Source organism: Neodiprion virginianus, chromosome 4 (genome assembly GCF_021901495.1).
Source record: "Neodiprion virginianus isolate iyNeoVirg1 chromosome 4, iyNeoVirg1.1, whole genome shotgun sequence".
NCBI lineage: Eukaryota > Metazoa > Arthropoda > Insecta > Hymenoptera > Diprionidae > Neodiprion > Neodiprion virginianus.
Window position 1 is genome coordinate 15413981 of NC_060880.1, and position 20335 is coordinate 15434315.

General features: G+C 36.0%; 5 protein-coding genes across 8 annotated transcripts; 2 read left to right on the plus strand and 3 right to left on the minus strand.

The window, feature by feature from the left end:
* Positions 1 to 713: 713 nt before the first annotated feature.
* Positions 714 to 4228, minus strand: LOC124303743 (protein ERGIC-53). The gene is made up of 10 exons (XM_046761344.1): positions 3916 to 4228; positions 3613 to 3669; positions 3032 to 3302; positions 2846 to 2945; positions 2625 to 2736; positions 2366 to 2540; positions 2083 to 2279; positions 1596 to 1795; positions 1305 to 1510; positions 714 to 1142 (listed from the first exon to the last, which is right to left on the minus strand). The coding sequence occupies exons 1-10, from the start codon at positions 4211 to 4213 to the stop codon at positions 1106 to 1108; spliced, it is 1653 nt and encodes a 550-aa protein (XP_046617300.1). The 5' UTR covers positions 4214 to 4228; the 3' UTR covers positions 714 to 1105.
* A 197-nt stretch (positions 4229 to 4425) lies between these two features.
* On the plus strand, positions 4426 to 6353 carry LOC124303471 (biogenesis of lysosome-related organelles complex 1 subunit 6-like). The gene is made up of 5 exons (XM_046760690.1): positions 4426 to 4724; positions 4899 to 5012; positions 5082 to 5169; positions 5248 to 5334; positions 5413 to 6353. Exons 1-5 carry the CDS (start codon positions 4660 to 4662, stop codon positions 5524 to 5526), a joined length of 468 nt encoding a protein of 155 aa, XP_046616646.1. The 5' UTR covers positions 4426 to 4659; the 3' UTR covers positions 5527 to 6353.
* LOC124303469 (Krueppel homolog 2) lies at positions 5990 to 12024 on the minus strand. Of its 2 annotated transcripts, none has more exons than XM_046760687.1 (6): positions 11854 to 12024; positions 10743 to 10910; positions 9433 to 9614; positions 9254 to 9321; positions 7831 to 7964; positions 5990 to 7713 (listed from the first exon to the last, which is right to left on the minus strand). In XM_046760687.1, exons 2-6 carry the CDS (start codon positions 10907 to 10909, stop codon positions 7503 to 7505), a joined length of 762 nt encoding a protein of 253 aa, XP_046616643.1. In that variant the 5' UTR covers position 10910; positions 11854 to 12024; the 3' UTR covers positions 5990 to 7502. The 2 variants fall into 2 exon arrangements, with proteins under 2 accessions (XP_046616643.1, XP_046616644.1); XM_046760688.1 differs by lacking the exon at positions 11854 to 12024 and adding an exon at positions 11138 to 11157.
* Positions 10374 to 15853, plus strand: LOC124303467 (dehydrogenase/reductase SDR family member on chromosome X-like). Of its 3 annotated transcripts, none has more exons than XM_046760686.1 (7): positions 10374 to 10583; positions 13445 to 13570; positions 13676 to 13783; positions 13906 to 14079; positions 14192 to 14399; positions 14510 to 14711; positions 14791 to 15853. In XM_046760686.1, the coding sequence occupies exons 2-7, from the start codon at positions 13522 to 13524 to the stop codon at positions 14974 to 14976; spliced, it is 927 nt and encodes a 308-aa protein (XP_046616642.1). In that variant the 5' UTR covers positions 10374 to 10583; positions 13445 to 13521; the 3' UTR covers positions 14977 to 15853. The 3 variants fall into 3 exon arrangements, with proteins under 3 accessions (XP_046616642.1, XP_046616641.1, XP_046616640.1); XM_046760685.1 differs by lacking the exon at positions 10374 to 10583 and adding an exon at positions 12540 to 12680; XM_046760684.1 differs by lacking the exon at positions 10374 to 10583 and having other exon boundaries at positions 12896 to 13570.
* On the minus strand, positions 15266 to 20103 carry LOC124303470 (ras-related protein Rab-30-like). Its single transcript, XM_046760689.1, has 6 exons — positions 19771 to 20103; positions 19543 to 19676; positions 19357 to 19440; positions 18886 to 19069; positions 18636 to 18787; positions 15266 to 18530 (listed from the first exon to the last, which is right to left on the minus strand). The coding sequence occupies exons 2-6, from the start codon at positions 19627 to 19629 to the stop codon at positions 18420 to 18422; spliced, it is 618 nt and encodes a 205-aa protein (XP_046616645.1). The 5' UTR covers positions 19630 to 19676; positions 19771 to 20103; the 3' UTR covers positions 15266 to 18419.
* Between the last annotated feature and the right edge of the window lie 232 nt (positions 20104 to 20335).

A 20335-nucleotide genomic window follows, 5' to 3' on the forward strand; every position in this document is an offset into this window, starting at 1 on the left:
CCCTCATCTATGTATATATAAGTTAACAGACATAATCATTTTATCAATATTACTATGATTATTAGTATTAGTATTTCTCCGTAACGAAGAATTATTGATATCTTTGTACGCTATCGCCGTTATATTTGCAACACGTTAAATGATTATAATTTATGAACCGTCATATCTTTGCCACAAAATCGTTGCTTCTCGGTGACATACAAATTTATTTCAATCTAATTTTCACTTGTTTCTAGTTTTCTTGTTAGTCTCATTCGAGAATAATTATTATACAGCTCATTTATAAATTTTTCGAGCATTTTTCTCGGACACTTAGATTCTGTATGTCTTTGGAATGTCTTTCAACGTTTTTACGACGGTGACCCGAATTATCTCGCTTAGAGAAATGCGTAAGCGATAAGTAAAGGGAAAAAAGAAAAGTACTAACGAATATCTGTAATTCGAATGCATGTAAACACACCGCTGCCTCTTTTAAAAGTTTCAAGTAAGAAGAAGATATGGTGCAGCGGTAATTTTTTTCGTTTCCTTCATTCTTTTTTATTCAACAGTTACAATTCTTTTTTCCCTGTAAGTAACATATAGTATATGTATATTTATGTATAAATAATAACATTTTCATAGTTCAATAATATGTATGTTTATGTTTTCGAATGATCCGATTTTTTTCTGAGTGTGATAGAGAGATGGAAATCGAGAGAATGAAAAGTACCAAAAAAGTTTTACGTGCGTTTATTTCACGTGACGCGATCAGGAAGTTGTCGCTGAAGAATCGACGTCGTAACTCTCGCAGCCTCTTTCATTCGAAACATTGTTCACACATAATTTGTAAATATATTATGTACTATACATGTAATATTAATTAGTTATACGTTTGCGACGTGTAAATTATTATGTACCTATATTTGTTCAATAATAGCTGATTCGAAATACAAACACAAACACGGAAGAAAAAAAAATAATTAAAAAAAATTAACTGCTTGCCTAGAGAGATGACATCTTATTATTACTGGATGATGATATTTAATTTATAGACATGAGTTTTATGTAATTATAATTACAAATTAATCGAGCAGAGAATATTTCAAGTTGTCCGATTTGCTCCGAGTTAATAAAACTTCTTTGCTTGTGCTTCTTTACTGTCCCTGCAAGATAAAGAACCAAAAAATACAGAAGTAGAAAGAATTAACGAGAGGAGGTGATGAACAGAAACGTAAATTTACCACAACCAGTCCACGTTACACATTAAAGTAAAGAATTAATCATTATAATTATAACTTTCGACCAAACAATTCGAACTCGCTTACCTGTATATATTGTATCCTAATAAAATTACCATCTGTACCGCGAGGAAGACCAAGAACATGGAAGTGGTGAGACAATTTCCTGTTCGACAATCCTTATTACCGGCATCCAACTTAACATTAGCGTGTTCTATGTCTCTTTTGACCCTGTTCAATCCGTCTTTCATTTCGGATATAAGCGCCTGGTAATCGTAGCCGATTGGCTGAACCTGGAGAACGTTATACCGAAGTCAAACTAAAGCTAGACAAATCATAGAATTTGCGAGACCTGAAAACCGAGAAATTGCGGCATACCTGAGCCGTAGGACCGCGAGCTTGATTGTTCAAGATAGTGTCAGCTTTGGAATGAACTTCGCCGACGAAAGATTTTATCTCTCTGGCTGTGTTAAGGATGGCGTTCTGATTGTTTAGCACTGCGTCGACTTCGGGCCGTCTTATAGTGTCGATTAATTGAATCGGTTGACCAGGTTGCCCGCCGGCAGCACCTTGGACGCCTGAAAGGCAAGACTCAGTGTAGAATAAAAATTCTACGTGCGATTGATCCCTACTGAAATGCTTCATTACTTAACAAAGTTATCATACCATACACGCAGTTTGCATTCAAAAAATAAAAATTTTATACAAACTCTAGTTTGCAATTCGCACTCGGCGACAAATGTCCAAGTAAACAGGAATTTCCTTCTATCAAATCTCGACGAAAAAAATTTGTTTCGTAACTTTTCAGCTGCCAGAAATAGTGGCGCTTGATTTAAAGCGATATGTTGTCAAATTTAATACTCACCGCCCACTTGGACTTGTGCTATCAGGCTAAGGGTTCGTTCTTGCCTGCCGACTACTTCGTCTAGTTTTCTGTTTAGTTCTCTCAACGCGTCGAACATCTGGCTCTGTCCGGAAAATATTTGACGCAGCTCTCGCTGATTATCAGTTTCGAACCATTCATCGAACTCTTCCTTCGCAGGTTGTTCGTCGGGGTGTTGTCTGCGCAAATAATTTAGTGTGTCAAACAATCGACAGTACATAGTCAAGTGATGATAATGGTTTAGAAAAGCGGGCAGATTTTTTACCTACGATAGTCTTCTTTTTGCTGTTCTAGTTTTTTCTGATAGTCCTGATACTCCTGGCCAAGCTTGATCTCCTCTTCAGTCGATATTTTGCGCCCACCGTCGCTCACCGTTTGGCTTGTAGTATGTAGAGATGTGGTCAAGAAGTGCAAGACATCGTGATCGTCGGCCAGCCCACCTAAAATAGAGAATCAGACGTTCTTCAGGGATTCCGAAAACTTTTCAAAAACTACGCTCTCCGATTGTGAGCAAAAATATTCACCAGTGGCTGCAGATACTCCAAAGTAACCATTTTTCGGTAGTTGCACATTCTCCGCACGCAGACACATCTCGAAATCTTGATCATTGTTTGTCATTCCATTGTGGAAGAGCACCTTTGAACACATTATCGAGAAGATATATTTATAGCGTTAAGCTATTGGTGGAAATATTTTCATTCAAATATAAGGTAACACGATCGAGCGCCTGAATGAAGAAACTCACCGTTAACGTGTTCTGGTAGTACTCAATTTTCGCTCGGGTTGGAAACGGTTTGTTACGAAAATCCCGCAGACAACCAGCCAAAAGCTGAGTTGTCCCATCGCTGCAATTAGAAGGTGCAGAATAAATTAATCACAAAACTCTGATAACTAGCAAAAGGGGAATTAGAGAAAGAATTGGCTCCCTTACTTTGCATGATCGAATTGTTTCGTTCCATCATTGAGAACAGCCATGATGTAAGGGTTGTTATGCTTATTATCATTGTCGAAAGAATCGAAGAATATTCCGAGTCCATTCCACTGATCCGAACTACCAAAAACTGTCCCGTCGTAAGAGCCTTTCGACGTCGTGTACCAAAATGCTAAACCATCTGCACCAATTCTCCCACGGCCAGTGACGCGGAAGACAATGTTAACTTCCCACCAGTCGAAGTTTGTCGGCTGTTTTGTCCATATGGCTCCTGTTATTCAAGATCAAACAATTAGAAATTAAGGTTAGATACAGCACGCTGATAGATTTGAACTGAGATGTTTGTAAATCGTTCAAGAAAGAAGAGAGAATACTAAGCGACTAAGTTTGTACATTATCATAAGAACAGATTTGAATTTCTAATGGAAACTTAGTTTATCTTATGAAAGGACACGATTGTGACAATACGTAAAGAAATTTTTTCCTATTAATTTCATTAACTCCGGAGAAAGTCAATACAACCTTTGATAATGATACTTTTCGATACTCGTGAAGTTTAATCTATTCCACGTAATTCTTACCTTTTTGGCTCCGTAAGGACGGAGCAATTCTGACGTTTTCGGCACTCGCGATCGCATCTGGAAAGCAATAAATTCCGATTAGAATGCGATGGTCGAAGATGAGGGAAAGATCAGTGTATAAGAGGCTGGCTGAGAGGTTGGAGGACCGATTAAGGTGATTTTCGACAGGGCGCAAATAGTATTGCAATAAATATTCGGCAACAAACGAAATCCATACGGTAGGAAACTGGAAGCGCGGGTTGAACGGGAGACAAGATTGGTTGATGGGTTAGGAGACGAATGAAAAGATCGAAGACAACTTACTTCCGCCGTATTCCCAGAAAGGCACGCTCCCGTCCTTTTGGGCGAGATAAGGAGGCTTGAACGAGTACTTGTACTCGAATTTCTTGTGTGGATTCTGAGCGAGACCAGCTGATAGTCCGATTGCAATGATGCAGACAACAATCGCGGGCCACCTCACCTCCGGCGCCATTTTCATTTTGAAATGCCACTTGCCAGCCGAACTGCACTCTGCAGCACCGTCGTAGAAAACATGGTGCTTAAAAAAATAAGATCTGCTCTTGCGCAGCCATCTCTTAGAGTCAATCGCGTAACCATCCATGTGAAGGTCATCTTGAATTTTCAACCAATTGGATTTGAGATCGTTTGGCGCGCATGTTAACGTGTAGAATTTCCAAACAGTTTAATGTCGTATATTTTTAAGATGGCTTCCATATGGGCGGCGCAGAACAGGATGAAAATACATCCCCCCGAGGAACATACGCTATCTTCCTAGATCATGGTGGAAACCAGCTCGTCAGTTTGATTCGGCGGTTAAAGATGCTCACGGAGAAAACTCGAGTTGGATTAATCCGATTGGCCGATACCTCTTTTTGTGACGTGTCAAAATCTGAGAGCCTTCGATGCCGCAGACGGCATCACAACATAACTCGCCTTGCCACTCGACTCCAGGCTCCGTTTTTTGCCGCTTTATTGTTGACAATTTTCTACGGCTGGGTGAAAGCCAGGCATCGTTACAGATTGGCGAAAACAACCGTTTGATCAAAAATGATGACCGACATAGGCGAACAGGCTGCCGTCGAAGTGCAGCCGAAGATCGAGCAATGCGAGAGGTAATATAACCTAGCACGAACGGACCTAACCTCTTAGTCAGCTGTTTTTCTATTAGGCAAAATTTATAATACTTAATTTCACGTTTGAAAAACTAATAAGCATCAGTATCGAACTAATAGCGCAAAAAGCCAACTTTCAAGTTCCAGCTTTTCATGGAATGATTTTCTCCTTAGTCCTAATGGAATTCGCGTTGATTTTACCCAAGCGACTGTGAATCTGGCACAAGGACTGCTCGAGGTGTATCGACCACCGCTGGAGCAAGTCAAGAAGGAATTGATTGAATTGACGTAAGGGATCTGGAAGCAGATTCGCTTGGTTCTCCGAGGTGGATGCTAAGACTAGATTTGATGTTTCAGTAATAAGCAAGAAACCCTCATCGGTCACATGCATGGAGAGAATGCAAAGTTGTGCCAGGTACAGGAGAACTTGGATATAAATGAAATGGTGAGTCCTTGTTCCTCCCAAAATTCTGCGCTTTGAGATTGTTATTGCGGGATTGAAATTTTGATGTATATTTTGCAGTTTACGACGATCAAAATATATCAGGCAAAACTGGCAAATATTAAAAAAGACATGACCTCTGTCCATGAACGTACAAATAAGCTAAAGGTAATGAAAAACTCATAGTTTGAGACTATCTTGCAATATTTTCGATTCATTACATTTTTCATACTTTTTCATACTCAGAAACGAGCAACACGTTTTCAACAAATTAAGGAAAAGGAGGTGCTGCTCAAGGAACAGCGAGAACAAGAGATTAGTAGGGAGCACGAACTAATAGGGAAATCATCAGGGTCATAATTTATTGAAGAGATATTTGTGAACTTGATAAATCATTTGTTTGTGCCTTTTGCATCATGTTTACATCATTATTACCTTTATTGTTATCATCATTCATAGAGATAAATTTAAATATTTAGGATGGATGTTCAAACTTGTATACATGCATGGACATTTGACTACTTGTGTAACTTTGTAAGTCTCTGCCCTGGACAGAAATGTGATAAATACTGTAAATAAGATTAAAGTGATAGGATTTATAAAAATGTATTGTACTTTACACCCCCCTTACCAATTGAGCAGATGGAAGCTGTGCAAAATGTATCTAGAATTCCATCAGTAGAGGAGCTTCCATAAATGACGTGACGCTAAATTCTGTAGTATAGTATAGGCATGGAAGAAAGACGAATAGCTCCCTTGCAAAGTTAAATAAACGGTTTTCAAAAAGATTTGATGGGGAAGGGAAGAAAGATCCACGAAACAATTACCTATTTAAAAAAACAAATTTATGGTATAATATCCAGCGACCACAAGATAAATTGAATAATCATAATATACATACAAATATCAATATGTAACAAGACACTAACTAATATTGTATTATCGATAGAATGCAAAAGTGTTAATTATCATGCCTTTGTGTCTAGCGGCAATATTATTATGCTTACACTTACACAGTAGTAAATTGGTATCGATTATTTATAGTGATACGTGATTCCGTATACTTATAGTTCTAAAATTTCAGGTAATCGTTCTCAAGCATAATTGAACCGAATGTTTAAAATAAGAAAAATTTTGAATAAGCCTAGATTGCCTGTTCATCTAACTTTGTTATCTTCATTTTTTACTCTGTGTTCGAAAAAGTCATTCCAAATATTATGCAACTAAATTACATGTAGTATGAAATTTTTATTCTGTTCACATTTTCAGTGAGATATAGTTTCATATTCGAAAAAGAAATTTCTAGATATTGTTAATCATTATTCAAATCATCAACGATATGTTAGTCACGATAATTAGTGGTAAAAAAAATTGTGTACTGTCAAGATCATGAGAACTTAATGAATGCACGTTTCGGTGATTCTTGTGAATGTACTTTAGTTTCGTACATATTGCGAAATTTTTTTTTTTGTACTTTGAAGGGAGAGAAGTAGCAAGAGAAGGGGCGAAGATATATTTTACATTCAAATGTTCAGAGTAATGAATCAATATATCAAATGGATTTAGTTGTAGTCTTATACACACTCCTGAATAATTTAGAAGATTAGAATTGTTCTTCATGCGTCGTATAAGAGCAGTAAATATTTTGCACAACTCTGCTCTGCGTTCAAAGTTTCCTTTACTACAATCTTATAATGATATTGAATGTTGGTCATTATGGTTTGCTTTCATTTTTTTTTTTCTCAATAATAATGATTGTTAAGTTCAACACTAACACATTAATACACCTAGAAGCGCTTAAAATGTGAAAATTAATTGAGAAAGTTGTTACAAATCTTCATAGCAAATATTCTGTGCTAAATTTCAATGGATAAGTAGTTGCTATTGCGTAACAAAACAAAAAATACAAAAATATCATGATTTGCTGTCAAGATCCTCAAAATCTATTGTTCAAACTCTTGCAGGGTGTACCAAAGAGGCGGTTTCTTACATCGGCCAATCTACAGTCATCGATTCAATACTTTCCAATATTGAATAGAGTTCGTGAAGATAAGATATTTCTTTTTATTCATAAAATGAGAGTGGAGGGGGGGGGGGGGGGATGTAACAATGATGCTAATAAATATAAAAATCATCTTGAAACAATATTTTCAATTCTGTTTCAACATGTGACAACCATCCTCTTCAGAAGCTTCTTAATATATTAATTGTTCGCTTTTTGAACATCATCGAACATCCAAAGGTATCCCAATTTGGATTATGCAAGAAAAAAATATCTGTTATTATTCAGAATGGAAAAACAAGGAATACGTAGAATTAAATAACAAATGATATTATTAGGGAACGCGAGACATGTTTTGTATTAGCCCTATAACAAATGTGATCGCTCGTTTCAATATAGCTGGTGTACCAGGCTTGTTTGAAATGACCGACAGAGAATTACTAATCTCACGGAATAGATTGCGAGTGAACGGATTGCGTCTTGAAGACAAACGCAAGGCCAGAAATTGATAGTAGATGAAGGGCGTCAGTAATCCGGCTCGTCCACTGTTAAACAGAGTAGAACGCATACATTGAACTATTGATAAACTAGAACAATGGAAAAAAATGGAACAAAAGAAATCGATCAGCGAACAAACAAAAATAAGGAAATTCATAGCATACTTGAGGATCAGTAATATCGTGTACGGTAGCAGGAGGGCTTCACAGATTGCACACAGTCTGAGTATGTTCCTAGATTGGAATTCCACTAGGGAGATCAGTAACCGCGCTCCCCACCAACTATTTTGTCCTAGACACTGAAAAAATACAATATCAATCAACTGTCTGTAATGTCAGAATAAAAAAAACATACATGTATATTAGACTGTTTCAAGATAAATCGATAATTTTTTTTTTGCTTTACACAATCTTAAACTATACTTGGACATCAAAAAATAATCCTCGCGAAAGGAGGGGCCGGTCCTTCAAGATTAAGAGGTGTCTCATCGGACCTTTGTCTTTTTTATTTCGTTAATACGTAAATAATTAATTTGCATGGATAGAACAATCGTTTTTCTAGTCCTAAAATGATGAATATATTCCAAACTTGTGTATAAGTACTGAATATACTAGAAAAAACGATCTTGATGATCGCAGCAACCATTATCGGTCGATATATACGTCGATAAATGCAAAAAACAAAAAAAAATACAAGAATCTCCGTAAAAATGTATTTTTTATTATCGTCAATAATCTTCAATGAATACAATCATTGATACGCTGTTCCGATAATCATTTTCGGCTACAAAAAACTTGCCTGAAATTGACATAAGTCATTTCATCAATAAAAAATCGAGGCGCTTATTTCAACAATGTGAATTGCCCCATGATTTCCTGGATGAGCCTCTCATACAATGGGAATCTACCGAAAGCTTTCAAACGTGCTTAATGGTTTTCTCACAAATAAAAGTAGTAAATGATTCAGCTGAACGTGGAGTAGCCCTTGTCGAGGAATATAATAATTTGTTAACTAAAAATGAGGAACAAAAACAATATTTGTTCGAAATAGTTCAAGACCATAGAAAAAAATACCCCAATTGCAATAAGTCAAGTTTTTTGCAGCCGAAAATGATTATCGTAACAGCGTATCAATGAATGTATTTATTGAAGATTATTGACGATAATAAAAAATAAATTTTTACGGAGATTCTTGTATTTTTTTTTTGTTTTTTGCATTTATCGACGTATATATCGACCGATAATGGTTGCTGCGATCATCAAGATGGTTTTTTCTAGTATATTCAGTATTACATAAGTTTTGAATATATTCATCATTTTAGGACAAAAAAAATGTTTGTTCCATCCATGCAAATTAATTATTTACGTATTAACGAAATAAAAAAAGACAAAAGAGACACCTCTAAATCTTGAAGGACCGGCCTCTCCTTTCGCGAGGGTTATTTTTTGATGTCCAAGTATAGTTTAAGATTGTGTAAACCAAAAAAAAAAAAAAAATTATCGATTTATTTTGAAACAGCATAATATATATATATATAGTGTGAATGTGTGTGTGTATATATATATATATAAAAAATTGTGTACGTACGTCCAGCAAAGTGAGAGAATAACTAGCCGAATGCAGGATAGCGAAGAGCAAAACAGGAGCAATGACGACTATGATTTGTGTTAAAGAAATTCACTCTACTATGTGGCTTTTCATCATTTTAGACTAAAACGGCTGAAACCAAATTACCGGCGACTGAAATTCGCATGATAAAAGGATACGTGAAGCTGGAGCAACGTACAGGAATATTAACGAGTAGAATAAATTGTGGCATGAATCCTCCAGGACCAAAAGTGTCCAGAATTCTCTGCTGAATTGTACTCGTGGAAGTCTTTGATGAAGTCTAAGAGCACTGGTCGCTGCGTTGCACATCAAGATTTTGTAGTAAGCGTTGTAAGGATTTCTGAGAGAGAATCAAGTGATTAGTATTCACAATATTCCGATTAAATTATCATTACATAACACTAGCTACCTGCGTTTAAGAATATCTTAGATCCTTGCCTTCTTTTTATGTGCACACCATCGTATGCAATTAACTAGATTAACAAAAGAGGTTCGGATGCCATAAAGAATACATTATGCTAATGAGTTGACATACTTTCTTTATGAAACAAGTAAAGTTCAACGTCAAGGTAAATGTGTTCACTCTCTTCTATGTTTCGTTTTTTTCTCCTTTTTGTTTCTTCACTTTAATCATCCATCTTTTGTACAGTATGTGCAGGGTGTCTACTACAATTGACCATTCAGATTCCAAGACAATGAATTGGAAAATTCCAGGACCTTAACTTTGTTTTCTTATCAATTTATAAGAATAGGATAAGTCAGTAATCAATGGATTTATGTAACAACTTCACTCTGTGTGAATTACTAACGACTACATAGTCCGTCTGCTAAAATTTAATGCATTCAAAATACTCCAGGACTTTTCTAGGATTTAAAGAGCAATTTTTGTTTTCCAGGATAATCCGAGGATTTAGGGATATTTAAGGAGCAGTAGACATCCTGTATATTTACGAAATTTGAATAGAAATGTTAAGAGCCTTTACTTCAAACATATCGCTACAAAAACAAAATGCCAATTATAAAAGGCAAGGATGAAAAAGAGGAAATCAAACACTGTGTCAGTGATCGTGTATCTATTTTGCATATCTACTAATGGAATACTCGGACGCCGTGCTGAGTAATAATGCTGATAAAGTGATTCTCGCATTGATTATGTAACAATTGAAGTATATAATGAAATCTTCAAGTCATGCCAAGATAATGAGTGGGACAAGGACGTTCGTTAATAACTGAGTCTGATCGAGATGACAAAAAGCAGAAGAAATAAATGCAAGATTAAAAAGCATGTGTTGTTAACAGCGCGATTCAGGTATGTAACGACACGGAAGCATGTACTCAGGCTGGAATTACTTAATACTTCCAACATTTAATTAGGCATAGTAATAATGTATTAAAAAAAATGAGCCAATTCAGATGATATTGTTTAAACGTATGTGAAAAAAATTTACTCCATCGTTGGTCGGCCTACCCAAAAATTGGAATAATGTAGCCCACTGTGAAAAGTATGGTCAATACTCTTGTTGCCCATAGTCCGACCGATATTTTGTTATCGATAACGTGCTGTTTTAAATTCTCCCATCCTTTTTCTGGCGTTGCAGTCCTGTCGCCTGATCCATTGCTCGCGGTATCAGCCATTCTGCAAAAAAAAGTTTCACAATAAGGGAAAAAATAGTTCCAAAAGGATATAAAACTATCGAATATGAGATGTTTCGCAACAATGATTGTATCCCGTTATTAGCCGTTCTATCGAATGATATTGGAAAAAAATATGAGTAAACGTATTTGGCTTGATTGCCTTGATTTCAATTTAATAAATACAAGCAGTTATGCAGAAAAGTGGATTTGTTTTCACCATGTTTTCACCATTCAAACTCAACGTCGACATTCTTAACAAGTGAATTTTAAAATGATGGGAGATAAAACGATAAACAATACGTAAAGAACTAATCGAAAAACAAGTATGAGAGAGAGAGATAGAGAGAGACATCTCAAGGACGCATAAATTAAGGGAATATTTTACTAGGCAATTAAATTGGAAACAAGATAGCAACGATGGCGTTGATATTTTTGCTAGATAATATTGCAGTAAAACAGGTTTCTAAGACTAATTAAAATGAGAGGAAGAGAAAGACAAAATTTGAGCCAGTTTTTACTCAGGTGAAGATCATTTCTATGTGCCTGAGGCCAATTACCGAGAGATAAGCGATTTATCATGGGCCGCGTGATCGGTGACATTTGGACAGAATGAATCGTGAAATAATAATTATGTAGGTGCGGATGCGAATATACATATAATTTTAATAACTTTTGTGAAAATCTAGGGTAAAAGTGTCGGAAGTGAGTAATCAGCAGTTGCTCTGAGCTGTGTTTGAATAATTGATTGATCCTCCACGGAGGAATCAATTTATCGGGAAGAGCCCTTAATTTACAGTTATCGTAATTATGCGTGACATATACATCTAAAGAACCTAGCCCTACTTTTGCACGTTCACACATTGCACGAATGATTTGCGGGTGATTGCTGTACGGGAACTTGAAAGGCGTTGAAGGGACATTGATAATCGTGGAAAGACACTCACCTTATATGTACTAAATGATGTTTAACCTTATATTTAATTGATTCAATTTCTCGTAGTAAATAACTACAAGTTCATTTGAGCTGTTTTCACGGCTACGTGTATTTCTCGAGCTTTCGCGAGCAGGTGCGAGTTGACTTGACTCGAAACGACTTTGCTGCTGCGCCGTGCGACACGGACCGGTATTTTCATACGTCTAGAGCCGTAGAGATGGCGGCACAAGCTAGGGCCTTAATTTCGATATTTTAATTGTCAGGATGTTTCAAGATTTTTGAAGAATCTCACAGCGCTCACAGCAATAATTTCAACTTAACTCATTTTCACCATATTAAAATTGAGTAGTGTAAAAATGAATCGATGATAGAAAAGTACTGAAAATCTTTGTCGAAAAGTAACTACTGCGCCTCGATTTTTAGCAACGGATTTTTAACGTGAATTTATTATTTCATACGCCGCAAACACGAATGCAATCATAAATTCAAATTTGATTATCCCGTTCATGTTTGTTCAAAAATTTCAGTATTGCTGCACATTATGAAATGTGAATACAAACTCACGAACCGATTAAGCGTTTCGAAATTTCGAAAATATCGATTTCATAACACGGTACGCTGACACGGTGATCTGTATGCGGTTAATCGATGTGTCGATATATCGACTCTCGAAATCAGAAATCCGAAAGTATTAGACAGTGGCGCATCACAAGGTCATTCGCTTCTTGCCCAAGCATTCACGGCCATCCACGCTATATTCACGCTTTCCGCCGTGGGAAAAGGAAAAAGAATGGAAGAGAAATCATGTACTTCCATACAGCATTTCATAGTACATGCGTATGTTTATTAATTCCCGTTATTTTTCTAGTTTTTCTGTCTTACAGTATGTTCGTTTGAAACTTTCTAAAATATTAGCACATTCGCAACATGCGAGAAATTCGTCAATTTTAACTTGACGCTTCGAACGATAATCATCAAATCAAATCGCTGCGGCTGCAGATTGAGCCTAGCCAGCAAGAGACATAATGTAATTTGTCCTAATTATTTATCGATGACATATGTGTAATGCGATATTTAGCGGTCACCATTTATTACTCAACTATAAACATAATTATTTGCTTACTCGACGTTGTACTTGCAAACAACATTTCATCTACAAAACCAACCAGCGCATGCAGTGCGTAATTTTAGTCCCATTTTAGTCAATTACGAATTTCAAATTACTCTAAACCCTCATCGTGTCCTATTTATTATCTTGCGTTTGCTATCTACAGAAGTGTAAATAGATACCGTACCTAGTGGAATCTTATGAAAAAGTAACTGTAGTACAAACGTTTACACGGATACGTGCACACGAACAGGCAAGGTCGGAGAAAGCGGCCGAAGTGAGAAAGTTCTAACTTCGGAAAGTGTTCCGGGTAGTAAACACGTCAGGGGGCAAAGGAACAATTATCCAAAAGAATTTGATAATCATAATTTGACGATTCAGTGAATCGGCGTCCGGCTACGAATGAAAACAGCTGCGGTATCGCAGCCGAGTAAAGGCCCAAACATGTTTCTCTTATTCGGTTCAATTTTTATCTTCGCCGCCGGTGTTGCAGCTTATTTCAAACCGAAGAAAAGCCTGTCTCACATCACCACTGAGATACTATACGAATTCAAGTACAACGCGCTTGGGATGAAGGCCCTTGTGGCAGATTTTCTTGAGTCCAAACGCAACAGACTCGGTAATAACACTATGCACAAATTTATAAATTTTTGTTATTCTCACGCATGAAATATTCCCACGCCTCGTTTTGAATTTGTGAATAAAACATCCACTTATTTTTCAGACCTACCCAAAAAGGCGGGAAAAGTTGCTATCGTTACAGGTGGATCTCGAGGAATCGGTGTTGCAGTTGTTAAAATGCTGCTCCAGTGTGACATGGAAGTAATAATTGGTAATCAATGGTGCATTTTCATAGCGTTTCACCTGCAATCTTTGCTGTGATGCAGCGTGTCGTTACGCTTTCCCTTCAACTGGTAACCACATGTACTTATTTCTCGTCTGAATTATTTACAGCGTGCAGAACGCCTGCAGCTGCCGACAGAGTTGTCAGATCACTAAGAGAATCAGGGGTGACCGGAGGATCGACAAAAGTGTATCAATTGGATAACAACAGCCTTGAATCTGTGAGGAGATTTGCCGAATCCGTTAAGGTGGAGTACCGAAAAATTGACGTTCTCGTGAACAATGGTACAGTGGCTTAATTTATCTGTGGAAGGAATAAATGAAAACAAAATGATATATGCTTCAAAACTACGCAGAAGCTTGGGAAGTTATTTAGAATCAATTTTCTCATTTTCAGCTGGCGTCATGTTTACTCCTTATTCTGAAACTAAGGAAGGTTTCGAACAGCAATGGGGTGTTAATTACCTCTCTCATTTTTTGTTGACTTCGCTGCTTCTGCCGTTGCTAAAAGCTGCTGGATCGCAGAACGAGTCGGCTAGAATCGTTAACGTCTCTTCATGCGCTCATCTCGTTGGCACAATAAATTTTGACGATATTAATTTCAAGTAAGTACATGATTTGATCATGAACACAAAACTCTATACTTGCGATTACAGGGCACTGCTCACTTGAAACTTTTATATGAATTATTAACCAAAGTTCTGTTTTTTCCCAGAAAATCTTTTATCACATCAGCTGCGTACGCTCAGAGCAAATTGGCTCAAGTAATGTTCACGAGATCCATCCAAGACCTGCTGGTCAAGGAGCGTATTTGCGTTGAAGCTTACTCTGTTCATCCTGGAATAGTGAATACGGATCTCTTTAATAATACAGCGCTGAAAAAGCATGCCCAATGGATAATCAACTTGTTCTTCAAGGTGAGTATATTACTTTAATAAACTCGTATGAAATTAGTAGCTGTATGCATAACGTTTTCAAATAAATTTGTGTCTACAGAATCCGACACAAGGGGCTACTCCAATTGTTTATGCTGCTGTGAGTAATGAGATCGCAGGAAAAGGTGGAATGTACATCAGTAACTGTGGCGAAAGTCCAGTTAATGACAAAGTTGAGGATCCAGAGATTCGTCAACGACTGTTCAATTTGTCACTTGAACAAACTGGATTACAAAGTTTTATCTAAAATTATGTTGCTTCTGATATTACGTTCTATAACAGCGGCCTTAACATGGTACAAAACGACATCGTGAGTCAGTTTGACAAATTAAAGAACTAGATAATTACATTCTGTAGCCAGAATATAAGTATTAACTTGAAAACATACTCATGTACATAGCTGTCTGACTAAAACGTAAGTATTACAATATTCATGTACTTAAAACGAGTTGGAAGGTCTGGCGTTGAAAAGGGTAAAAATCTTTATTTGTTGAATTATTTTACGAACCTCGAACAAAGAAGAAAACTCGGATGTGTTCAGTTGAGAGATTTTATTTGGTTACAAAGAATATCAAGTGTATGAAGACTGGACAAAAATATACATCATGTATTCATAGTTTTACAGAGAAAAATGTGAAATGTTCTTAGAATAAATAATTATTTCTCGACTTCCAAATATCTTTTGAGATTATATTTGTAAGTTGTTACCTATTTATTTTTATGATACAGTGTTATACATGTCACTTGAAATAGAGTAAACTTCATTATTGCGTCAAGAAATCAAATTATACGTAATTTTTTTTTTTTTTAATTGTAAGTGTACGTATTTTTTCAATTGATTTTAATTAATTTGTTGATAGATTTACACAATCTTAGATAATGTAGTCTGAGTACCCAAATAATATAGAAATAATGAATCAACGGATAACCGAATGACGAGTTTTAATCAATCCAATAATCCTAAGTGAAATTTCGAATGTAATGAGAATAGCCCGCAAACCCAGCCAACACAAAATGGGGGTGCTTAATATGGAGATATAGATATTTATTTGAATATAAATTGTAACACTATCACGGTAGGTTGATTTTAATTTTTATTAAATAAATTACAAGATATTGGTCAATTTGATTTGGTTATTAGCATTTTAAAGCAGTGCAGAGATATCTTTATAAATATTTGTAGTTTGCAAATAATCATCTAGCAGTCGTTTTGTTTTCATATATTTTCTTTTCATTTCTTCGTGCCGAATAAGAATTTTCTAATAATACTCGTTTGCAGTAAGATTTATTACAATATCTGTATATGCAGGTAAATGCTAATTGAGTAGAAAGTCAGTTAACATTTTACAGTAAGTGGTTTGCGGTACTACAATGAGTACTGATTTTTACTTACAATTGCAGGACACAGATGTGTAGGTATAGGTATACGTTTGCATGTACTTAACAATAATAATATTTATTGCACGAGCTGTTTTTTCTTGCGTCGAATTATCGTTTAGCAAAACGATAATTATTATCAGCTATGCAAGTGAATTCTAAGCCATTTAATGTCTAATGTGAAGCATATTTACAAAAGAGAAAAAAAAACTGTGGACCAATATTACACGCAATGTCATCTATTGGTTATTATCTTATTATTAAGTTCGCAATCAGTTTCCATACGTCAATACAACAATAACAACAACAACAACCAATTGCTGTGAATAAATTATCAAAGGCATAAATAAATAGTAAGAATATTGACAATTTGAAAAACTTCAATATTCTTCGATTCATGTATGATTATTACTAACGGGAGAAGCTCATGCTGATGCTACGCACACGCGGACGCAACTATGAAAGCTGTTTTTGATTATTTACATTAACTAAACATGGAGTATACATCAAATATTAAAACAATTTGATCGTACTTTATAACTAGACTTCTAAGTCAATGCGTGTTTCAAGTTTCGTTCTTTTTTCATTAATTAATGGCAATTTTCAATTTTCTCGTCAATAAATCCATCATTTTTATGTTTAAAGCGAATTAAGTACAGAGCCTTAGTACATAAATTCTATCACTGTTCAGTCGGTGATATATGAAAATTAACTACAGTATATAGTGTGTTTGTATTACGAAAAAATTTTAAATTTCTTGCTGAGAATTTCCTCGTGATACATCGTTATACGACATAGCGAATATTTTATGTTACAGCTATTAAAGAAATTTCTGGCAACCTGTAAACCCATTTTATTCATGAATTCTATTTAGAAGTCTTCTTTCATTTACTGCCATTTATCACACTATGATTTTCATAGGAATTACACCATATATATGTAGAGATAAATGACAAGTGAATTGATATGTTTTCATTAGCATGGCCCAAACCCATACCTTTCTTTGCCAGTTTATTTGTTTTCTCGTTTCACTACGGTTACAATAAATTATATTCAACGCGCGAATTTGGTGTGAGAAAAATGTTTCGGTAATTGATATATATATGTTAAAGTAAGGACCAAATTGTCACGAAACGCAACATTTTTTTATTAACTTCTGTTTCCTGTGAAGCTGTTTACAATTATTATATTATAGTATGAAACGTGCGATGATTCTTAGCTTGGCCGCACCTTCTTTCCTTTATTATGATAGTCTTTCGGAAGCTTGCAATAGTTGTTCAGATGATCTAGAACTACTGCAGTGTGATCGAAAGTCGATATCTTATTGTATTATGATAAAAAATTACTTGATATTAATTGACTGCTTGTATTTACTTGGAATTTCCAGTTAGCTTCTTTAATCAGCTTTGACCAACTGTAAGTCATTTGTAACTAATCACCGTTCGCAGAGTCGATCAAACCAAACAAAACCATGTTATGATTAGGCAAATTATCAGAAATATTGGACGAGAGAGATGATAGTTATTCCGAATTAGCTACCTTAAATGTAGAAGAAAAAAAATAGGTACGTAAACGAAACACTGAGCTATATTCAATACTGTTCAAATTATACAAAGTAAACATGCAGACTAGACTGTGATGCACGAAAATTGAGTAACCTGAGAGCTTACAACGAAGGTAATATTTGCAACAGGTAATTATGATATAATTGTACAATGAGTATAGCCTTAATGGTAAAAATTAACGATAAATCAATAACTAGATATTAAAATCTCAATGGAAACTTAAATAATTAATCAACTGTTTATCAAATTTAACAGCGTTTGGCTCCTACAAGTTTGTATTTACAAATTCCAATGCCCAACCTGCATTTGAACGATCGAAAACTGTGGCATGCTACTTTTTTCATACGGACACTTCACGCATTTGATTTGGGTATGTAACAAAATATAAGTACAAGCAAGAAAGAGACGCAATCGTCAGAATTATGCAACAAAAGGATAAAATGTACTATGAAGACATTATCTACACGAGCTTCAATGGGTTTGATCATTTGTTTGTTTGTTTTGCTTTAGTTTCTTCAAAGGAGGTGAAAATTTTTTAAAATGGGTACATATTATATGTATGTATAGATTTAATATGTGTATAAAATCAACAGGCTTGAAATGCTATCAAGTGGAGTGTAAATGGTTATTAACGTTGCAACTTTTTTCATCAAGCTACTTCTAGTATGTCAAGGGATTTCAGTTGCCATTGATTGGATGATGCAGTAATAGGGGAACAAGTTGTCGAAAACAATTCGATCCCACAAGATTAAGTAAGTCGGCTACAACTGCAATTACTGCTGTCGCCTATTGAAGTAGTTTTACCATTAATTGAAGTGGCGTTTGTTTCGTACCTCGGTAATTCCTTGCTCCGTGCTTGCTGAAATTTTTGAATAGTGGAAGAAAACATTTTTATAAAGTATTCACAATGAATGAATGTCAAAGTTCTACATGATTTGGAAATGAAAATCTTCTCGTTTCTTACTTCCATGAGCTCAGCAGCAATTTCCATGAAGAGTCTTTCCACGTTTTCAGCCTCTTTCGCAGATGTTTCCAAAAAGTACATGCTGTGTCTCTGCGCAAAGTCTTCTCCGACGTGCGTTGGTATTTCTCTGTCTTCACGATCAATTTTGTTACCTGACGAATTTGCCATGAAACATTTTTAATCAGAAATTGTCAAATGGAACCTCACTGAAAATTTTATGCTTATCAACAAACAATTATTTTGTTCTCACCAACTAGTATCCTCAGTACTTTGTTGCTGGCGTATTCTTCGATTTCTCGTAGCCAGTCGGGAAGACAATCGAAAGTTGGCTGACAAGAAATATCATAAACTAGAATTAAAGCGTGCGCTGATCTGTAGTAGCTTTGGGTGATCGATCGGAATCTTTCTTGTCCAGCCGTGTCCCAAATTTGTAGCTAAAAAAATGTAATAGCTTGTTAATCAAACGTTTCCTGGTTAATTCTATTACATTTAAGTAATAGTAAGGTTATAAGCGGTAAGAATATGCACAAGAATGAAAACAAGGAAGGTTATTACACATTTGTAACACTTTTGAAATTTCGTTGTTATCTATGTTAGATGATTGAGGATTTTTATGTACAATTTTGAGAGTTTAGCGAGCCTGGAAAGTTGTACATGATTGTAAAAATGCGTATACACATTCAGTTAGCAATATACATGTAAAACAACTTGTGATACCAACCTTAACTTTCTCGTTTTCTACCTCGACGGTTTTGATCATAAAATCAACCCCAATCGTTGCACCTTGACCAGGGGGAAAGAGCCCCTGATGAAAACAAAGAAAAAAAAATGAATAAGCACAAGATATAAAAGGGAAATTTTGGACAATACATGCGAACCAGCTTATTTGTTAAATGAAAATGATTACCTGAGTAAATCGTCTTACTAAGCATGTTTTTCCCACCCCCGCATTACCAACTAAAACAACTTTGAAGAGGAATTTGTAGTCTTCCATCGCATTTGCGGTTCCGCGGTGTCCCGATCCCGTGTAAAAAAGATATCCTGTTTGCAAGGGGTAATTGTTGAGAACATTTCCTCTACAGGGCGAAAATTGAAAATGATGATGCGATACACTTTTGTGTATCGGGAGACTCACCTTGACAGCAGCAGCACCAGTGATCTCGAAAAATAACGAAATTTACGATCACATCAATAATAATTGTACAGATTGCACGGTCCGTATAGGTTCATCGCGGGGCTGTTGAACTAAATTGCAAAGTGTCTTACACAAGTCAATGCTGTTTGATTTTGAATTGCGAAACGCTTTGCGCGATCACATTTCAATCAACAATAATATTCATTACCACTGCTGGAGATACACGATTACTACTGAAACACTGTACTATGACTGTCCTGTACGACTGTACGAGGTACTGTCAGATATTACGTTTTTCGATCTCAACTCGCGTAGACGATTGGAGCTATCCAAATTGTGAAATTAGGATTGGTTATTTCCGCTGGAAATTACGTAACGAATTGCGGAAGCCAAAAATTTCACGTAGAGTCGGCCATCTTTATCATCACCCTTAGCCAATGACGCAGGGCAAGTGCCTACACCAGCGCTGCGGTAGCGAAAATTGCAACCTAATTCACACCTGGAGTGTAAACGGGTTTTTGATTGGTCAGCGGGTGACGCGTAAGGAGGCTGACTGCAGTCTCGG

What these genes read in the sequence shown, in the direction of transcription:
- LOC124303743 (XM_046761344.1), bottom strand. Translation starts at nt 4,213, where the DNA reads ATGGATGGTTACGCGATTGACTCTAAGAGATGGCTGCGCAAGAGCAGA. An exon ending in ACTACCAGAACACGTTAACG is followed by an intron (nt 2,737 to 2,845) that starts GTGAGTTTCTTC and finishes ATGTGTTCAAAG; the next exon opens with GTGCTCTTCCACAATGGAAT. An exon ending in CTCGCGGTCCTACGGCTCAG is followed by an intron (nt 1,511 to 1,595) that starts GTATGCCGCAAT and finishes AACGTTCTCCAG; the next exon opens with GTTCAGCCAATCGGCTACGA.
- LOC124303471 (XM_046760690.1), top strand. Translation starts at nt 4,660, where the DNA reads ATGATGACCGACATAGGCGAACAGGCTGCCGTCGAAGTGCAGCCGAAG. An exon ending in ACTTGGATATAAATGAAATG is followed by an intron (nt 5,170 to 5,247) that starts GTGAGTCCTTGT and finishes TATATTTTGCAG; the next exon opens with TTTACGACGATCAAAATATA. An exon ending in AACGTACAAATAAGCTAAAG is followed by an intron (nt 5,335 to 5,412) that starts GTAATGAAAAAC and finishes TTTCATACTCAG; the next exon opens with AAACGAGCAACACGTTTTCA.
- LOC124303469 (XM_046760687.1), bottom strand. Translation starts at nt 10,909, where the DNA reads ATGGCTGATACCGCGAGCAATGGATCAGGCGACAGGACTGCAACGCCA. An exon ending in ATTCTCTCACTTTGCTGGAC is followed by an intron (nt 7,965 to 9,253) that starts GTACGTACACAA and finishes GTATTTTTTCAG; the next exon opens with TGTCTAGGACAAAATAGTTG. An exon ending in ACGATATTACTGATCCTCAA is followed by an intron (nt 7,714 to 7,830) that starts GTATGCTATGAA and finishes TCTGTTTAACAG; the next exon opens with TGGACGAGCCGGATTACTGA.
- LOC124303467 (XM_046760684.1), top strand. Translation starts at nt 13,354, where the DNA reads ATGAAAACAGCTGCGGTATCGCAGCCGAGTAAAGGCCCAAACATGTTT. An exon ending in TGACATGGAAGTAATAATTG is followed by an intron (nt 13,784 to 13,905) that starts GTAATCAATGGT and finishes AATTATTTACAG; the next exon opens with CGTGCAGAACGCCTGCAGCT. An exon ending in TTTGACGATATTAATTTCAA is followed by an intron (nt 14,400 to 14,509) that starts GTAAGTACATGA and finishes GTTTTTTCCCAG; the next exon opens with AAAATCTTTTATCACATCAG.
- LOC124303470 (XM_046760689.1), bottom strand. Translation starts at nt 19,629, where the DNA reads ATGGAAGACTACAAATTCCTCTTCAAAGTTGTTTTAGTTGGTAATGCG. An exon ending in TAGTAAGACGATTTACTCAG is followed by an intron (nt 19,441 to 19,542) that starts GTAATCATTTTC and finishes TGTTTTCATCAG; the next exon opens with GGGCTCTTTCCCCCTGGTCA. An exon ending in TTGCTGCTGAGCTCATGGAA is followed by an intron (nt 18,531 to 18,635) that starts GTAAGAAACGAG and finishes CAAAAATTTCAG; the next exon opens with CAAGCACGGAGCAAGGAATT.